This window comes from Oculina patagonica, chromosome 5, assembly GCF_052425735.1.
Source record: "Oculina patagonica isolate OP01 chromosome 5, crgOcupat, whole genome shotgun sequence".
Taxonomy (NCBI): Eukaryota; Metazoa; Cnidaria; class Anthozoa; order Scleractinia; family Oculinidae; genus Oculina; species Oculina patagonica.
Window position 1 is genome coordinate 15081828 of NC_135762.1, and position 19304 is coordinate 15101131.

Genomic DNA, 19304 nt, shown 5'->3' on the forward strand with positions numbered 1-19304 from the left:
GATTCTCGCAGGGGATCAGAATTATCTAAGGCTTGAGTTTTTGTACCTCCATATGATTAAAGATTGAGGTTTACTGAAGGTTTGAAGAGTAATCAAACGGTCGAATTGAGGCAGCCTATTCAAGATTAATAACTAAGTATTTTATAATGTACAAAATTAAAAACAATGATAGAGGTTTACTGGAAGCGTATAAAACGGAAGGAAGGGGTCTGTACCGACACAGTGTCGATAGTCTCTTAGTACTGCCCCAAGCAAGCTTGCTTTAAAATACAAAAAAAATTATTACACGAGTAGATAATTAAAAATAAACGAAGCAACTGTACCCGATCCAATGCTTAGAAAATTTGGGCCGGAAATAAAGCGTTCTGATTAGCAACTATTCGTTAGGGGCGAATAAGACGGTACGGTTTTGCCTACAATTAGCGCATGCGACACGCTTACGGCATGACTACAACACGAATCGCGTCGTTACGAGACAGACACGCGTGCTAAATGGTCTTAAGTCAGGTCCTGTCTTAGGCCTGTCGTAAGCTTGTCGCATGCGAGAAAAGTCGTAAATCGGAAAGCCGTGTAAATCGGCCCTTCTTGGCCCTCTCAGCTGAGCTGCCTTACTTGGGTTTTATGTTGATTACGCAAATTGAAACGTGATAAGTCATTATAAGTCATTTGGCTGTTTGTTTTTCCTTTTTCTCGCTATTTTCATTAAAATTTTTTGTTTGATATTACGTACCAGTACTCTTTATATCAAAGTACTAAGCACAAGTGAAATACTGGACCTGCACGCGAAACACCAAACGCCAAGGGTAGAACAAGAGTTAGCTATAAATAGCGATGTGGAAATGAAACCATCGTTAAACATGACAAACATTTAAAAGCCATGTCTTAAACAAATGCAAACCATTGATATCCCAAACATCTGGAAATAGATTTTCATTCTGAACGATTCTAGTTCCGTTCACTAGTAGTTAATAACGAGTCTTTTGAGGGAATAAGTCTTTTGAGGGAACCTTCGTGGACCCGGTTTCGTAGGGGCCAACGAACTAATTTGCCGCCAGATTAATATTGAGATATACCGTACTTTAGAATGGCAAACATGAAGTGATATAAATTGTGGACTGAAGTAAATTACTTTGCCAGCTTGAACTGAAATTACATTAGCAATTAAGTCAATTACTAAAATGCACTGAAAAGTGAAGCAAGTTTGATTACTTTGCCCGATATCATTTTAATTTGTTCACTAGCTACCTATTGAAATTAGCACTGGTTAAATTTATTTCACAAGTGACAGACCAAAAGTGATTTTTGCTTATCTACGCAAAAGTGACCCTTAAACAAATTGTTGTTTTGATGACTAAGAATAGACAAGGAAGTGTTTTTAAAAGACCTGATGAGTCACTATGAATCATTTGACAGTTCACTGCTCTCCTTTATTTTCTGACCCTTATCTTTAATGATGTTTTAAATTTAATATTGGACTATTACACAATGATACAGACAAAATGATACCGCATGCCTCTGCGTGCGATACGTCAGGCCAACAGAATAATAAATGGAATATGGAAAAGTGGTCTGTCGACAGATCTTCAATCTTCCCTACTTTTAAAAGTTCTTGTTCCTGTTGGGTTTTATGTGCTTTTTGTATTATATAATTTTTAGGTTTATTTTCCACTTGAGGGTAAAAATCAGTTCCTTTACCCAAATGCATCCAGGCCATTTATATTCCAATAAATAGATACGTTTCAATCAGAAACTATCAAATTTGTCTTCCGTAAGCAAGACCATGGATTTCCTTTAACACCGGAACAGACCTCAAAAAAGCCAAATGTGATCTCAATATACTAAAGTAAGGCACAGCAAAATAACTTTAACAATTCAGTACTAAGATCTCTGTTATGGCCTGACACCTCAAATGCTTGAATGCAACACTGATAATGGGTCCTCTCAATATATTTTGCTTACTAATCATTATTATTAAAAGAAACTTAATGTGCGTGAACAGAGGAATGTGCTTAAGAATGACGTACATAAACTTGTCTTTGTCGGAGTTTTTTGCCAAGTCATCGAACATAACAACACAAACCTATATAAATGGTGCTGTTTTGATGATATCAATTCAGTTCATTGACGACAGAGCAATAGTGTGTCCTTTCCACCATAGAAGCTTAAAGTGTAAGTATATCAGATATTGTAAGTATATCAGATATTGATCTTGTTCTGGGTCCGCAGTGTAATATACGGACCAAGTTTTCTCCCGTCGATTTATGACCTCAGCACAAAGCGCACGGGCCATAAATCTACTGGAAAAATATCGTTTCGTATATTACAGTACGGACCTCGCACTCGGTAAATATTGATTTTGATATTACGATATAGTATTTTTTTAAATGGTTTTGTCTCTATGGAGGCCAATCTTACTTTTTGTATTTCAGTTCTTTCTAGCCTTTGCTTACATCAGTACAATGAAGACCATTGCTATCTTGATGCTTTTCTCCTTGGCGTGTGTATTTGCTGGACCGGTATGTTCTCATATGTTTTTGTTTGTTTTATAAGCTTTTCTGAATTCTTTTCACCCCGACCCTTGGCTGAATAGGGTTAAACAGAACTGTTATCGACAAACAAGTGATGATATTTTTTATTCATTTCTCCACAGTATAAACTAAATCCAGGTACGATACACGTTTTTGGACTTCTATTTAAATAGATTAATATCAGGCAAACTGCGATGAAGGGCAAGTTATCTTTTGCATGGTTAATATTCATCTTACTTTTTTTTTCTTGTTGTTTATGTTTTCATTCGGAGAACATAGCAATGTTTTGCTATTCTGTAAATCTGAATTTAAATAAAGTTTATTGTATTATTATATTGTATTAACTTATTGGCTCTTGCATGACTAATATTTATCATCTTTCACGTGGTTAATATTTATCTTTCTTATCTCCTGCATGGTTAATACATATCTAACTTATCTCTTCCATGGATAATACTTATCCAACTTATCAATTGCATGGTTAATATTCATCTACTTTAACTCTGATGAAGGACAAGAGTGCATATCGATCGGGCTAGTGTTATGCTATGCGACCTCCTTTTAAAAGTTTTTACATCACCAGTAGATCGCCATATGGTTAACAGTTTCTGCAATTTCCATGTGGTTTACTGGTACAGCAGGCAATATAGCTGTTCACTAATCATAGTCTGCGTGCATCCGAAATCGTCATGATCAGTTTAGTATGTTTTACAATGAGCCACGTGCTCAAGTAAAACGAAAAACAGCTTATTATCATGGTCGTTGTAATATACAAGTAGTAATTACTTATTAAATACACTTACGTGGTTAAACTTGATCTAACCTATCTCTTACATTTCCCTTACATAGTTAATACTAATCTAATTTATTACTTGCATGGTTAATATTTATCTAACCTGACCATTGCATGGTAAATATTTATCTAATCCATCTCTTGCGTGGTTAACATTTACCTAATTTGACTCTTACATGTTAATATTTATCTAACTGCAGAGATACCAGAGAAACCTTGCGAAGAAATTCATTGCGATGGGAGCTGTCAAGATGTCTACTGTGCCGGGAATCCATGTGGTGAAGGATTCGTCTGCAAATCATGTAATTGTTTTTGCTTTGAACCGCGATGCATTAAAAAGCATTAAATTGCGATTTCTGTTACATTATTTTTGACTCCCTTAGATAGGCTGGAAGGTTTTTAAGTCAAAGCCTTTTTTGTAAACTTTTTTAACGCGTTCTTGTAAAGTTTTAAGAACAAACCATACAATGCAAACGTTTTGAATAGAGTAATTGCTTGTGTATTAACACGACAACAGTCAATAAAATATATAAAATTTAATTTAACGTTGAAGTGAGTCTGTTAACCATCCGTTGCTCTTATTGGTGGCTGTGTAATAACTACCTGAAGAAAAAAAAAAGGGGGGGGGGAGAATTGGGACACCAGAGGGATAAACCCGTACGGCGCACTTTCTATGAAGTAATCTATATTTATTTACCGCAACACCGCATAAAAAATAGCAACACCGCAAACCCCCTTCGTGGGCCGTACTTCAGAATGACAAACATGAAGTGATATAAATTGTGGAAGAAAATTACTCTACCAGCTTGAACTGAAATTGCATTAGCAATTAAGTCAAATACTAAAATGCACTGAAAACTGAAGCAAGTTTGATTTCTTTGCCCGATATTTTAATTTGTTCACTGGTTACCTATTGAAATTAGTACTGGTTAAATTTATTTCACAAGTGACAGACCAAAAGTGACCCTAAACAAGTTGTATTGATGACTAAGAATAGACAAGGAAGTGTTTTTAAAAGACCTGATGAGTCACTATGAGTCATTTGACAGGTCACTGCTCTCCTTTATTTTCTGACCCTTATCTTTAATGATGTTTTAAATTTAATATTGGACTATTACACAATGATACAGACAAAATGCACGATAAACATAAAGATACCGCGTACCTCTGGGTGCGGTACGCCAAACCAACAGAATAATAAATGAAATGTGGAAAAGTGGTTTGTCGACGGATCCGTTTCAATCTTCCCTACTTTTAAAAATTCTTGTTCCTGTTGAGTTTTATGTTTTTTTTGTGTGTGTTATCCTTCCTAAGTAAACTATACTTTTTACTGGTTTATTCCCTATTTGAGGGTAAAAACTAAATGCATCCAAGCCATTTATATTCCAACTAATGGAAAAGTTTAAATATTAAGAAACTATCAAATTTTTCTCCCGTAATAAAGACCCAGTATTTCCTTTAAAACCGGAACAGACCTTAATCAAATACAAAAAATCCAAATTCAATCTCAATGTACTAAAGTAAGGAACGGCAAAATAACTAAAACAATTCAATACTAAGATCTCTGTTATGGCCTGACACCTTAAATGCACGAATGCAATACTGATAATGGGTCCTCTCAGTACAATTTGCTTACTAATCACTATTATTAAAAGAAACTTAATGTGCGTGAACAGAGTAATGTGCTTAAGGAATGACGTACGTAATTGTCTTTGTCTAAAGTTTTTGCCAAGTCATCGAACATAACACCAACAAGCTATTTAAATGGCGCTGCCTTGATGATATCAATTCAGTTCATTGTCGACAGAGCAATACTGTATCCTTTCCGCCATAGAAGCTTAAAGGGTAAGTATATATTGATCTATTGTTAAGTATATTTGATAATATATAAACCTCTTATTGATCGAGTTCGGGGTCCGCAGTGTAATATCAGACCGAGTTTTCTCCCGTCGGTCTATGGTCTTAGCACAAGGCGCACCGGCTATAAATCGACTGGAAAAATATCGTTCCGTATATTACAGTCCGGACCTCACACTCGGTAAATATTGATTTTGATATTACGATATAGTATTTTAATGGTTTTGTATAAACCGAGGCCAATCGTACTTTTTTTTTTGTATTTCAGTTCTTTCTAGCTTTTTGCTTACATCAGTGCAATGAAGACCATTGTTATCTTGATGCTTTTCTCCTTGGCGTGTGCATTTGCTGGACCGGTATGTTCTCATGGTTTTAGATTATTTTATAGGCTTTTTCTGAATTCTTTTGTTTGGATCTATACGGCAGGGACGGCATGTAAAGCAAGAACACGTTATGTCTTTGATCATCGTGTTGTTTTTTGCATGTCAAAACTATAAGACACTAAAAGCTGCAAGTTTCAGAGGTTTGATATGGCAATGAAGACCACCAATGGATTAATTATTATAAGTAATTTACGAATTACAAAAACACTCTTCACCTGATGCAGGAATTACGTCACTTTTTCCGAACCACCGTCGTGATGACTTTCTCGATTTTTCCATGAAAGGTGAAAACCAGAAGACTGGCTCAAATTTATCAAAAAAATAATAAACGATTCCGACCTGATTTTGAAATATAAACGCTACTGAAAAAAAGAGAGAAAAGAAAGTAAAATTTAGGAAAAATATGATTGACGTGGTCATACCAAACTACATCCAGAATTTGAGTTAAACTCATAAACGTTGATGGCAGTTGCTTCAATATTAAAATACTTCTTTGCATGCGTTCAGAGTCTTTTCGGAAAGGTTTTGAGCCCCCATCCCCCCCCCCCCCCCCCCCCCCCCCCTTCTCCCAACCCAACCCAACGCCCCGACCCGGCCCTTTGCTTAGTTGGGTTAAACAGAACTGTTGTCGTCAAACAACTGATGGTATTATTTTTTTTTCATTTCTCAACAGTATCCACAGAATATAGGTATAGTAAACTTTTTTTGGACTTAGTATGTAAATAGATTAATATCAGGCAAACTGTGATGAAGGAAAAGAGTGCATATGGCTGGTGTTACAAGTTTCTGCATCACCAGTAGATCGCCATATGGTTAACAGTTTCTGCAATTTCCATGCGTTTACTGGTACAGTAGGCAATAGCTGTTCACTAATCATAGTATGCGTGCACACGAGATCTTCACGATCAGTTTATATTATGTTTTACAATGAGCCACGTTCTCCGGTAAAACGAAAAACAGCTGATTATCATGGTCCTTGTAATACCAGTAGTAATTATTGATCTAACTTATCCCCTGCATGGTAAATATTTAACTACCATATCTCTTGCATGCTTTTTATTTACCTAACTTATCTCTTGCATTATTAATATTTATCAAACGTTTCTCTTGCATTGCTAATATTTATCTAAATTATCTCCTGCATGGTTAATACGTATGTTATGTATCTCTTGCATGGTTAATATTTATCTAATTTAACTCTTAAATGATTATCTTTTTATATTTATCCAAATTATCCATTACATGGTTAATATTTATCTAACTTATATCTTGCATGGTTAATATTTATCTAACTTATCTCTTGCATGGTTTTAAAATATGTATCTAACTTATTTCTTCCATGGATAATATTTAATTAATTTATCTCTTACATGAATGGTTGTATGTATGTAATGTATATCTTGCATAGTTAATATTTACCTAATTTAACTCTTACATGATTAATATTTATCTAATTGCAGAGATACCAACAGGCGATCTTTGCGAAACTTGTGACGGGTCGTGTGGAGAGGCCATCTGTTCCCTGTATCCTCCATGCGGTGAAGGATTCATCTGCAAGTCGTGTAATTGTTTTTGCCCGAAACGGACATGCGTTAAACATTAAATCACTATTTTTGTTCCACACTGTATAAGACAGTTTCAAGGATTGATAGGCTGGAAGGTTTTCAAGAGCTTTTTTGTACACTTTTTTAACGCCTTCTTATAAAACTTTAAAACAAACCATATAATGCGAATGTTTTTCACAGAATTAACATAAAACAGTCAATAAAAACTGATTTAACGTTAAAGTGAGTCTGCTAGTCTTCCGTTGCTCTTATTACAGTGTCCTTAGCACATTTACGCACATACAAGCAAAGTTAACTTTATCAATCGAATAAAAAAGACCATGAGGAGAATATAACTTATTCACAAAAAAGTCATACATCTGGTGAAGGTTTGGTAAGGCGTGAGTGCATTGAAAACCTGTGGTTTGATCGAAGTACATTTACGTAACATGAGGGTGAAGGCGCTACGAGCGAATAGTCAACGAAGCGCAGCCGGCCGGGATAATCGTGATCATTTAATAGAAAACGAGGAGGAGTAGTCGAACTGTTTAGGGACTGGTCAATAAGTACAGGGGAGGGGGGGGGGGGTGGCCCGGAGCAGAAAGGGGGTGGGACATCCGTTTTTGAGCCCTCAAAAAAGGGGTGGATTATGTAATTTTGATCTACACCGTAGGGGGTGGGTCATCTTATTTATTCACTATCTTAAAACTTTTATAGTTCCAAAAAAGCTGTATTCATCAGTGTATTAGATTGATAAATTTCGCCATGTGAGCATTTTTTAATGAATTAAAAATTTCCCGGGGGAGCATGCCCCTGACCCGCCTAGATGGCTTGTGATCATAAGTCTCTCTTCAACCTGTATAGATTCACACTGGGCTTTAAGCCTTTTAATACCAATAAACTCAAACACTTTGCAAATATGAATGATGGACAGTGGTTGTACATGTAGGTTTTATTATCAATTTCTGTATAAAAATATGAACTCTTCAATAGTTGTTTATAAATTAATATTACATACTTTTTTTCAGTTTTCGCGTATGTTTCTGTCTAAATTTTCCCATGGACGTTACGCACAAATATGTGGAAAACTTACAAAAGATTGGTAGAAGAAGTAATAAATTCATTCTTCTTTGCTGTGTTAAGAGACCGGAAAAGACGTACATGGAACAGCAGTGTCCAACAGGGAAAATTAGAGTTGTATATGTAGGAAATTTCACTAAAAAAACTGATTTCAAATCAAAAACCTCCAACCCTAACAGATAATAAAGAAGTGATTGGTTCCTTGATTTTTTAGCAAAGGGGTTGGTTATGTGATTTTTAATCCCCTATCAGGGGTGGGTCAGTCAGTTTTGAGCCAGGAGGAAGGGGTGGGTCACAAATTTTCGAGCCACCACTTTTCCAATTGCTCCGGCCCACCACCACCCCCCCGGTACTTATTGACCAGTCGCTTAAGAAGACAATATAAAGATCTATAAAGGACAGAAGTCCAAACCTGCAAAGTTTTCGTATTTTTTGAGCTGAAATAAACGTAAAGATTCAGTTTTTCGTTTTAAAGCGCGGCTCACGATTGTGTTCTTTTAGCAAATGGACGCAGTTGCAATAGACCATATGGACGCAGTCTCTACAAAAAGCAAACAGTCAGGTTGGCACAGTATAGTAATAAATTCCCACTGGGAGCCCCCACTCCCAAACGCCCCAGGTTGAGATAAGATATGCGACGATCTGATTTCATGCGTCCGTTTACACGAAGAGAGGGAAAAACATGATAAAACAGGCCTATTTATACTACCAGAATTATCTAAAGCTGTTAAATAAGTTTACTACCACTTATAATTAAAGATCGAGGCTCAATGAAGGTTTGAAGAGTGATCAAACGGTCAAAAAATGATGCAGAAAATTTAAGATTAAGAACTTTGAAATTTTGGTGACTAAATAATAATATACAAAATTAAAAACAATAATTGAAATTTCTCAAAGCGTACTGAAACGGAAGGAAGGGGTCTGTATTGACAGAGGGCCGTTAGTACCCTTGTACTGCATATAAATACAAAAAAATATATTACACGACTAGATTATTGAAAATGAACAAATCAACTGTACCCGATCCAATGCTTGAAAAATATTGCACCGGAAAAAAGCGTTCTGATAAAAAAAAATCATAAAAAATTAAGAGTTAATTGTATGGTTTTTGGGGACGCTGTTGCAAAATAAGAGACGTTTGTATGGATTTTTAACCATGTTTCAAGGCCTATATCTTTGTCTCTATTCATCTTAAAAGCTTCAAACTTCGTCAAATGACCAATCTCACCGAGTTCATGTGGTGGTGTCAGATTATCGATTGCTTAAAACTTTAAACTCGCTCCAGGTCCCTTCGCAACCTCGGAATGGCCAATCGCATACGACATGCTTACCCCATAACTACCACACGAATCGCGCCGTGTAAATCAACCTACCACATCCTAAAGACAGACGCGTGCGCGAGAAAGGTCCTAAGTCATGTCATGGGCCTATCGTAAGCTTGTCGTATGCGAGAAAGTCGTACTGTGTATATCGGCCCTTATTGGCCCTTCTAGCTGTCTTACTCGGGTTTTATGTTGACGACGCAAACTGAAACGTGATGAGTCATCTCTCTCCTCCGCAGAGGTCTCTTTCGTGTTTCGTACGGGCTGGGAAATGGGGAGAGGAACGGGGAGAGGTGAAAAGTAAGCGCGCGGAGCCAGGAGAGAATCGAAACCAAAGCGCGCGGGGGACACTTCCCCGGCGCTCCTCCTATTTTTCATTTTTCGTGTTTTCGCCTTCCTCCTCCCGTGTTTTTTCGTCTTCCCCCACGAAAGAGGCCTCTGCGGAGGAGAGAGATGAGTCATTATAAGTCATTAAGCAGTTTGTTTGCCGTATTACGTACCGGTACTCTTTATATCAAAAAGTATATACTAAGCACAAGTGAAATACCGGTACAGCTGGATTTATATTTGCACGCGATACGCCAAACGTATAGTAGGATTAAAATATTAATAACGATGCGGAAAAAATCTGAAATGACCATCGTTAACCATGATAAACCTTTAAAAGCCAAGATTTAAACAAATGCAAACCATTGATATCCCAACCAAATGGCTGTGATAAACGCAAAGAATTATTCTCTTTTGCAATATAAGAGCGTAAAATTCAATAGCAACAAAGTTCCAAAATAGACTACCTATGCAATTAAGAAACATCAAAATGAAATTATCATACTAACAGCTATTAAAGGAGCTCACTCACGGACAACTCATCTTGAAAAAACTGTTAAGTATTTTCAAGTTTGTCAGTCTTCATCCGTCTTAATCTTCGTCAGTCGAAACCATCCTTGGTTATTTTCGCGTTTTATTTGCTCCTTTGTTGTTTTCCTATATTACACAACTATTATTTTTAAGGTTTCCTTCAATTTGGAAGAAGTCAGAAAAATGACTTAAAATATCGTGACAATGCCCATTTAATTTGTATTAATGACTAAGAATAGCCACGGAAGAGTTTTGTGCCTGATGAGTCACTGCGAGTCTTTTGACAGTTCACTGCTGTCCTTTATCATCCTTTAACCCTTATAATTAATGATGTTTAAATCAATATTGGACTATTACGCTATGATACAGACAACATGCACGCGTGTCAGAAAGCTCGTGCATTTCTCTGCGTGCGACACTCCACACCAACAATTGAGTATCGAGATTGAGTAATAAATGGAATATTGAGAAGTAGTTTTTCGACTTGTCTCAATCTTTTCTAATTATAAACACTCTTGTTCCTGTTGGTATTTTTGATTTCACTGGTATTATCCTACCTAAGCATTCAAATATCATTTGTAGTTTTATGTTCATTTGAGGGCAAAAAACAAACAAAAACAAAAAAACAACGCGCCTAATCAAATGCATACAATGAATTTTTTTAGAGTCGACAAAAACATCAAATTTCTCATCCGTAAGCAAGACTCTGAATTACCTTTAACACTAAAGTAGAACTTAAACCAAAAAATCCAAAATGGGACTTAAATCAAGATCTGCAACGGCAATATAAATTAACAATATGGTTTTAAGTTCTCCGTGTGATAGGCTCCTTTAATCCACGAATGCAATACTGATAATGGTTTCTCTTTATATGACGCACGTAAAATTGTCTTTGCAGGAGGTTTTTGTTTGTTTTGTTGGGTCATTGATCCAGCAGGAGGGCATTTTGCGTGCGCATGCGTCGATATGGACTAGTGCGCACGACAGAGAAGTTCTGCTATCGATTGTTTACATATTTTCCACAATTTATGGCCTAATTTCTAGCTCAAAATGAAACGTGTTTTAAGATTTACTTGCTGTATACAATACTAAGAGTCCTTGCTTTATCTTCTGACAACAACAAGCAAAGTTTGGTGTCGGCGTGCTGTTTATCTGATCGACTTTGGCTATGTGTATTAAACATTGCACGTGGACAAAATGGCGACCGAATGTCGAGAACCTAAATACCTTGCCCATGTTTTTAATAGCCGGAAGATCTAAACGGACAAAGCGCTACGGCTACTTAGTACTAAAGTATAAAACAGCAGTTTTAACTATACGATGTTATAATCAAGTATCCCGGGTTTGAGCGAGTGGTCATGATTTTGTTCAGATTTGTCATAAAACTACAATTTAGTCGTTCTCACAATGCAAAAATCTCAAAATCTAGCCTTGATCTCCAGCGTCTACCGATGATATATGGAGCCTGAAGTACTTAAACTATCGTCTAATACTGCGAAGGTAGCGTTAAAAAATGGTCAATTGTGGAAATTTTTAGCTTTCTTTAACGTACGTTCTCGCTGGTTTATCCTAACAGAGAAACTATCGTTTGTGATTATTTCCTTAAACGTGAGCATTGGTCAAAATAACTTCACATTTCGATGATACCACAATTATTCTGTTGAACAAGAAAAGAATTACTGCGATCGGTCTTAATTTTAAAGTGTTATGGTAATTCTTTGCTGGTAGACTATTTGTTTACATTTTACTATGTTAATTAGTACATTTTTGGCTCCTTCATCAAAATCTAGCCTTGATCACCAGTCAAAAAATAGCATGAAACGAACAAGCGATATATATATTTTTCAGAAACGTTCTAATAACTGCTGTATAAAATGTCTTAAGAAATAATTTTTAACTATAAACAATGTTATTTTCAATTTTTCATTCAACGTTTATTTCTTTAAGTTTGATGTTCATTCTGTTATAACGGCTGTTTTACTTCTGTGTCGCCTAAATGTGTTTTAAAGAACTGCAGTTCTTGTTCCAGGAAACCCTGTTTGCCAGTCGAGGGCAAGTTGGCTTTGCTTTGGAGTCATCAGTGAGCTGCATTATCATGTGCAGAACACCCAAACAGGGAAAACACCCAACAGAACACCCAAACCCTCAGGGAAAACCCTTTTCTTTGGTGGCCGTCCCTTTAGGCAAAAAATCTCCCGACAAGCTATAATATTGCTCGCACTCTCCCTGTATTACAGCAATTGATTTGATGTGAAGTTTTGATCCTAATATATCACACTCCAGCACACGGATAAATTCTTTTCCTCTTTTCCTCTTTTTACGGCCTGTTTGATTTTTGTCGGTGAAGGCTTTCCTACCTGTCCCACATATTTTCCCATTATTTGCAACAACGATCCCGAAACAGGCCAGAAAATCTGCTTTATAAGAGCCTTGCCACACACAAAACACTTTTTCTTAGCGAAATTTACGTCTATATTAAATTATGTGACGATAAACAGTACAAAAAACAAAGTTTGAATCTTTTGCGCCATTTTTATTGCCAAGATCACGCGGTCTTTGTACAGCGGTTGCACGCATGCGCACGCAAAATGCCCTCCTGCTCATTGATCCTAACAACAAAAAGCTATATTAATGGCTCTGCTTTGGTGATACAAATTTAGTTCATTGTCGACAGAGCAAAAGCGTGTCCTACTCCAAAGACGTTTCAAGACCTTTAAACGTAAGTAAATACTTGTTTATTGTAAATTATTTTTTTTCTTTTCTTGCAACACCAAGTCACAATTTTAAGCTCTCTTTAATAGCATTCAGTACTCAGTAACGGGAAACGGTTGATAATCTCAAATACGCGATTTAACTGTCTAGATTGAGGACTGCTTGACTTGGAATGGACCAAAGGGCGTAGACTTTTTCGTGCTAAACCGTGCTTTCTGTAGTCAACCCCTGTTAATTACAGTCGAAGCTCTCTTAACGGACACTCTCGTAAGCGGACAGCTCTACTTACGGCCACCTTGTTTGAAATCCCGTTTTAACTCCCATACAAACTCTGTATTTTTGCATTCTCGTAAGCGGACATTCCCGTAAGCGGCCGCGGACACTTTCAGAGATTACGACTTAGACTTTTTCTTTGTTTTTAAGCTCCCGTAAGCGGACATCCCAAAGAAAATCCTTTTAACAACCTTTGTATCTTGTTTTTATCAATCAACTTCACATCGCCGTTCGTCGTCGTCATCCACGTCCGTCCAGTTATTGTTAGCTGGGCAAGCGGCCATCTATCCCCTACACCTTTAGTGGCCGCTTACGAGAACCATTCTTGTAAACGGCCAGGTCCAGTTACGGACATTTTTTTCACGTCCCGAGGGTGTCCGCTTACGAGAGCTTCGACTGTATTTTGTGAAAATATTATCATCTTTCTTTAACCAAAATGAGGTTATTTTTTATACATGATTTTTAATCCAAAACTTTTTGAAAACGAAGACAGCAGACTGGCTGCCGAAGGCTAATATGTTTTAAACAATTTTTTATCAAAGAACGCCTTTTTACAATTTTATTATGAATCCTGGTATTAGATCTCGTCGATATTTTACGAAAAGTTTTCGGTTCTAAAACCTGACAAACTGATCTTCAAGATAATTTAATTCAGTATTGGTTACTGCAGATACAGTCATGTGTCTTTGATCACGAAGTGATTTCCATTGTGATATTAATAGTAATTTAATGTTTTCTATAGAGACGTACGTTGCCTTTTGTATTTTCTAGCTTTTTGCTTACGTAGGTACAATGATGAAGACTATTGTTATCTTGATGTTGGCCTTTATGACGTGTGTATTGGCTGGACCGGTATGTACTCACGATTTATTTTATTTAATTTTTGATTGTTTTGTAGATAAACGAAAACAGCAAGGCTGATTAAACGATAAAGGAATCGAACGAAATGATAAAAAATAGATATAAACGCAAAGAATAGCACTACATTTTATCTTTCTTATTCATGACAAGAGGCTCAAGAGTGTGACCTTCATTAATGCAGCGTACCTCTCATCTCGTTCTTATCTCAGTTTTTTTCCCTTATCGTTCTATTTTTATTCAACATAATATAATGTTCGCTAAGGGGGGTAAAATGTTAAAAAAAGTTACAAGGCTATAATATATACAAATAAAAAACGAACGTTTTCGACTAAAAAGTCATCATCAAATTTTTATTTCAAATTTGTTATTTAACGTTTTTGTTTCCCTATATTTTTTTATGTATCCTCTTCTTACACGCTTTCCTTTATAAATTTAACGTCCTAGTTACCCAGAGTAATTACTCGTAAAGAAGAAAGGCAGTACCTTTCGAAAGGCTGAAGAAGAACTTAGGCAGTGCCTTTCGAAATATTGGCTTTTAAAAATATATCCTTTTACCGTTCAATTAGCCTGAATTTCAGACATCCCTCTGTGCTCGCCTACTCGCCAGTAGGCGAGCACAGAGGGATGTCTGAAATTCAGGCTACCGTTCAATCAGCCTTTCTGTTTTCGTTTAGTTTGAATTTCATAGCTGATTTGCCTATTCAATTGAATTTGTTTGTATAGGCCTTGCTCTATTATTGCCATGACACACCGAGCCCCGTAAACAGTAACATTTCATACCAAGTTTTCCCCAGATTAAATCCAGTTAATTTTTTGAAGTTAGATAATATTTATTTCAATGTTATATTTACGAAGTCATGAAATGGTTTTCATTGCTCACAATAGGCTCCCGTCTTTGGCATTCTATTACATCTTGGTCTAATGCGCGGCTGAAAAAAAAAATACTGTAAACCGGTAAAGCATTTATCAGAAGACATTGTCAGTTCCATTTCGATCCCATAGCAACTTGAAAAGAGGTGCAAAATACTTTATTTTGTACCGTGCAACTACTCCGTGAAAGCTTTTGTTCTTGATATATGATCTGGCCTAATCGCAAAAGATAATTTTTTACAAATTTAAAAAATATCTGACGGTAGGGGTCAGAACCACCTTAAATTTATGTTTAAAAAACATAGCTTTGAATCAGGAGCCCATCAACGGAAAATGACATTGAACAGTCTCATATATAGTTGAGAGGAAATATGAAACTTGACCGCTTTCGACAGATCTTTATTAAAAATGTATTAAACATGAACTTATGCTGATTAGACAAAAATGTGGTAAAAACAAAATTTTTCACCGAGTTAACGAATTTTGACGTCAAAGTACCCTTTACTTGTTTATTGCTTAAACCTACATAAATCTATTTTAAAAGTTTTTTGTCAAATTTATTGGTGTAAGTGATAGAGTGAATTGAAAACGATAATTAAAATGAAAAATGCGCCTGATGGTAGTATAATGTTTCCATACGTTTCGGGGCTACTGTCCCTTCTTCAGTGGAAAAAGTGAAGTGCCATTTCACTTTTTCCACTGAAGAAGGGACAGTAGCCCCGAAACGTATGGAAACATTATACTACCATCAGGCGCATTTTTCATTTTAATTATCGTTTTCAACAATTCACTAGTTATATGCGCTACACAGTCACACGAAATTTCTTTAGAGATTTCTATGTTACTAAGTGATAGAGTGCCAAGGACGGTAAAGGTAAAATCTTTACGAGCCATTTTTAAGTAATATAACAAACACGATCGAGAAGCAGTGTTTGATCGGGATCTCCGAACACCGTGAAAAGAGTTGAAAATACGACGCGCAGTTGAGTATTTTTTACAAAATTCGAGGTGTTAGATAGCCGATGAAAAACAAAAACTAATAAGGAATAAACGAAGAAACAAAATCGTTAATATTTTTGCTAATTAAGACCGGGTATCCAAACCTCGTTCATGATTATGGTTTTCTTTGTTTTAACTTGGTTAAAAGATTAATGAGTTTTAATAATAATAATAATAATAATAATAATATTTAATACTTATATTGCGCTTTTTCTATAAAAATATTCAAAAGCGCATTACAATAATTATTATTAAACTAAATTAAAAAAGTTAAACAGTAAAAATGAATTTAAAAGTACAATATTTACATATCAAAATTTCCAGAGTAATAGTGAAAGGTAGTAAATAGTAAAATTTAAGAATCACAATATTAAATCAAATGAATAACAAATCTAACTATAAAAGCCTTTCTAAATAAATATGTTTTAACAGAACGTTTAAAAGACTCGATGGATGTTTCCTGTCTTATTGGCAGAGGAAGACTGTTCCATAAGAATGGGGCAGCTATCAAAAACGCGCGATCTCCCAAAGTCTTTTTCGTTTTCAGCCGAGGTCTTTCTAACAATATACCACTATTGTTACGGCGTAGTTGATAATGTGAGGCCGGTAAGACAGAGACTAGGTCCTTAAGATAGCTAGACGCTACACCGTGAAGTATCTTGAATGTAATAAGAAGAATCTTAAAATCTATGCGAAAGCGCACTGGTAACCAGTGGAGTTCACGTAGTAAAGGAGTAATGTGACAATACTTATGTGCGCGGTAAACTAATCGTGCACTGGCATTTATGACTCTTTGAAGTTTCTTAATTTGATGCTCAGGAGCACCGTACAATAAACTATTACAATAATCCAGCCTGCTTGTGATGAACGCGTGAACAAGCCTCTCGGTGGACTCACGAGACAGATACTTCCTAATGTGCCGGATATTGTACAGATAATAAAACGCGCTAGCGCAAGCCTTAGTCACATGAGTCGACATGTCGGGCAGGTTCCGTCCACCCCCTCCCCCGTTAAATTGATAAGGTCAACAGAACTGTTACTGATGTTATCTTTTATTTATTTTTTCGCAGCGTCCAGACATAGGTACGGTAACCTTATTTAATATTTAGTAGTTAGACAGTCAGAGAAATGTAAGGCAAATTCAAGCTTATTGATTGGCGGGGGCATTGCGTTGTGCATGTTCGGGCAAGTTGTTTCACTCTCATACAGTAGTTCCTCTCTTAACCCAAGCGTATAAATGGGTATCAGAAAATTTAATGCCGGGGGTAACCCTGCAATGGACTGGCATCCCATCCAGGAAAGGGGGGAGGGGAGTTAGAAATGCTCCTATAGTCGCTTCACGCTACGAAACCCGGTTTAAGCTAATCTAATGTGGTTTACAACTCGCTCGAAGTGCGAAAAAAATTTGTTGCATGATGGTCTTTAAATTCATATAATAATGACTCCCCAGAAGTAATTACCTGTTATATGTTCATGAGAAAGCGATTTTTACTTGACTTTGGTTTTCCATTACTATGCTAAGTGATCAGAAGTAAAACCAAAACCAATCGTGACTTGCTCATACACGTTTTCCCGCGGCTCATGCCAGCTTTATGTATTTGCTTAGAGTTTTGACTGGCTCACTGGATTGTCTGTGTCCTTTGCGATTGGTCAAAGGGGTTACTTTGCTTTTGATTTTACGGCAAGCAATCGAAAGTCGTTCTAACTTAGTTAATATTTGGGTCATATTTGTCTAATTGCAGAAGTAAAAGACGGTGGCGTTTGCAGTTGTGACTCGTCATTTGAATGTAGCGTTGACGTTTGTGCTTCACCATTCAATCCACCATGCCCTGATGGACTGACCTGCCAGCCGTGTTCTTGTTCTTGCTTAAGTCGGGTCTGCGTCTAGAAAATCACTGTCTTCAGTGTAAAGATAAGCTGAAGGTTCTTCAAAAGCCTTTTAAAAAAGACCATAATGCTGAGGTTTACCATGGTATAATTGTTTGTACATTAACATGATAAAAATCAATAAAATTTGATTAAATATGGTATGAGTCTGCTTATCTTTTGTCGCTCTTTAGCTTTTCCCCTTAATAAGAGTGGTCCTTAGCAAATTGAACTTAGTTTGGCGGCTGTAAATTTGAAAAACGGTCTTATAAAAGAGATCGAACCTGAAAATAATACTTAAGGTTAAGTGTGGAAAATGCCAATAAAATAGAAAATACTCCAAGATTGCGGAAGATCGACGTTTATTACAAACCCACAATTTGGTCGAAGTAGATGTACGAGAAGAAATTACGAGAGTGCAAAAGAACGTCCTAAGAGAACGAGTTGTTTGAGCAAAAAGCCAACGTGGGGCAAAAGACAATATACATGATAACAGATAGAAAGTTCTAATCGCAGGGACGGCTGGGGGGGCTTTAGCCCCCCCCCCCCCCCAGAATTTCCGAAAAAATAAACACTTATTAAGAGAAGGGTCTTTTAAGCCCCCCCCCCCACTTCAAGTCACTAGTCACCCCCCCCCCCCCCCACTTGGAAAAATGCTCCGCCGTCCCTGATATCGTAGGCAGTTTATAAAATAAAATAAAATAAGACAAAAAATCGAGATAGTTGTTGTCTTTCAAAGGTAACGCACGCGCTTTGAGAATATTCAACAATAACCCTGTTACGTACGGATGACGGATAACAATTGCTTTATCAGATGAGCGGATTTGCTCAACGAGAAATAAGATATTTATGGCGGTGGGAGCCAGCGAGTACAAAAGCGAGTAGCTCGCACACCTTCCTCGAGTTGCTGAGGTAGCAGGTAGAGAATTAGAGTAAGAAATTATGGAAGCCCTTTGTCGCGCAATATCCAAGGGGTTGATATTTCTCAGTCCTTCTTCAGGATCAAGGTTTACTAAGACTGTCTCAAAGAAGCGTTGATCGAAATGAGGCAGTTTCCTGCTGCAAGCCCCAAGTGGCGATCACAACAAACACAAAGCAAAAAACTACAGTAAATCTCATTACAACCTGCAACACAATTGCGAAATACCTGAACGCTTCATCGAACAATTTCGCGTCATCACAAAATGTAGCGGCAAATTTGATTGCCTCGTGAAAGAAATGTTGTACATTCGCATGCGTAAGCCAACACTTAACGTGCAAACGGATTCCATCCGCGCTAAGGTGTTCGTTTAGGTCGTTCTTTGTTTTATGCTTATTTTGTAGTGTTCCTTATTTGCATACTGTACAAGTCTCTTGAT

At 36.7% G+C, this 19304-nt stretch overlaps 1 protein-coding gene and 2 long non-coding RNA genes across 6 annotated transcripts in view; all 3 read left to right on the plus strand.

The window, feature by feature from the left end:
• The window catches only part of LOC144655712 (uncharacterized), a 40883-nt gene extending 33571 nt beyond the window's left edge, over nt 1–7312 (plus strand). The window contains exons 1-4 of one of the 3 annotated variants that reach the window (XM_078516016.1): nt 2117–2173; nt 5447–5534; nt 6235–6250; nt 7022–7312. In XM_078516016.1, the coding sequence (XP_078372142.1) occupies nt 5478–5534; nt 6235–6250; nt 7022–7164 (216 nt within the window). In that variant the 5' untranslated portion in view covers nt 2117–2173; nt 5447–5477 and the 3' untranslated portion in view covers nt 7165–7312. Of the gene's footprint in view, nt 1–2116; nt 2174–5113; nt 5167–5446; nt 5535–6234; nt 6251–7021 lie in introns of those variants that run through there. The other 2 variants (XM_078516015.1, XM_078516014.1) reach the window with 2 other exon arrangements.
• On the plus strand, nt 2325–3833 carry LOC144655723 (uncharacterized). Its single transcript, XR_013571188.1, has 4 exons — nt 2325–2343; nt 2430–2516; nt 2651–2666; nt 3522–3833. It is a non-coding gene; the product is annotated as an uncharacterized LOC144655723 (long non-coding RNA).
• A 5659-nt stretch (nt 7313–12971) lies between the features above and the next one.
• Nucleotides 12972–18045, plus strand: LOC144655722 (uncharacterized). Of its 2 annotated transcripts, none has more exons than XR_013571186.1 (4): nt 12972–13084; nt 14122–14202; nt 17151–17163; nt 17823–18045. It is a non-coding gene; the product is annotated as an uncharacterized LOC144655722 (long non-coding RNA). The 2 variants fall into 2 exon arrangements; XR_013571187.1 differs by having other exon boundaries at nt 14138–14202.
• The last annotated feature ends 1259 nt before the right edge of the window (nt 18046–19304 follow it).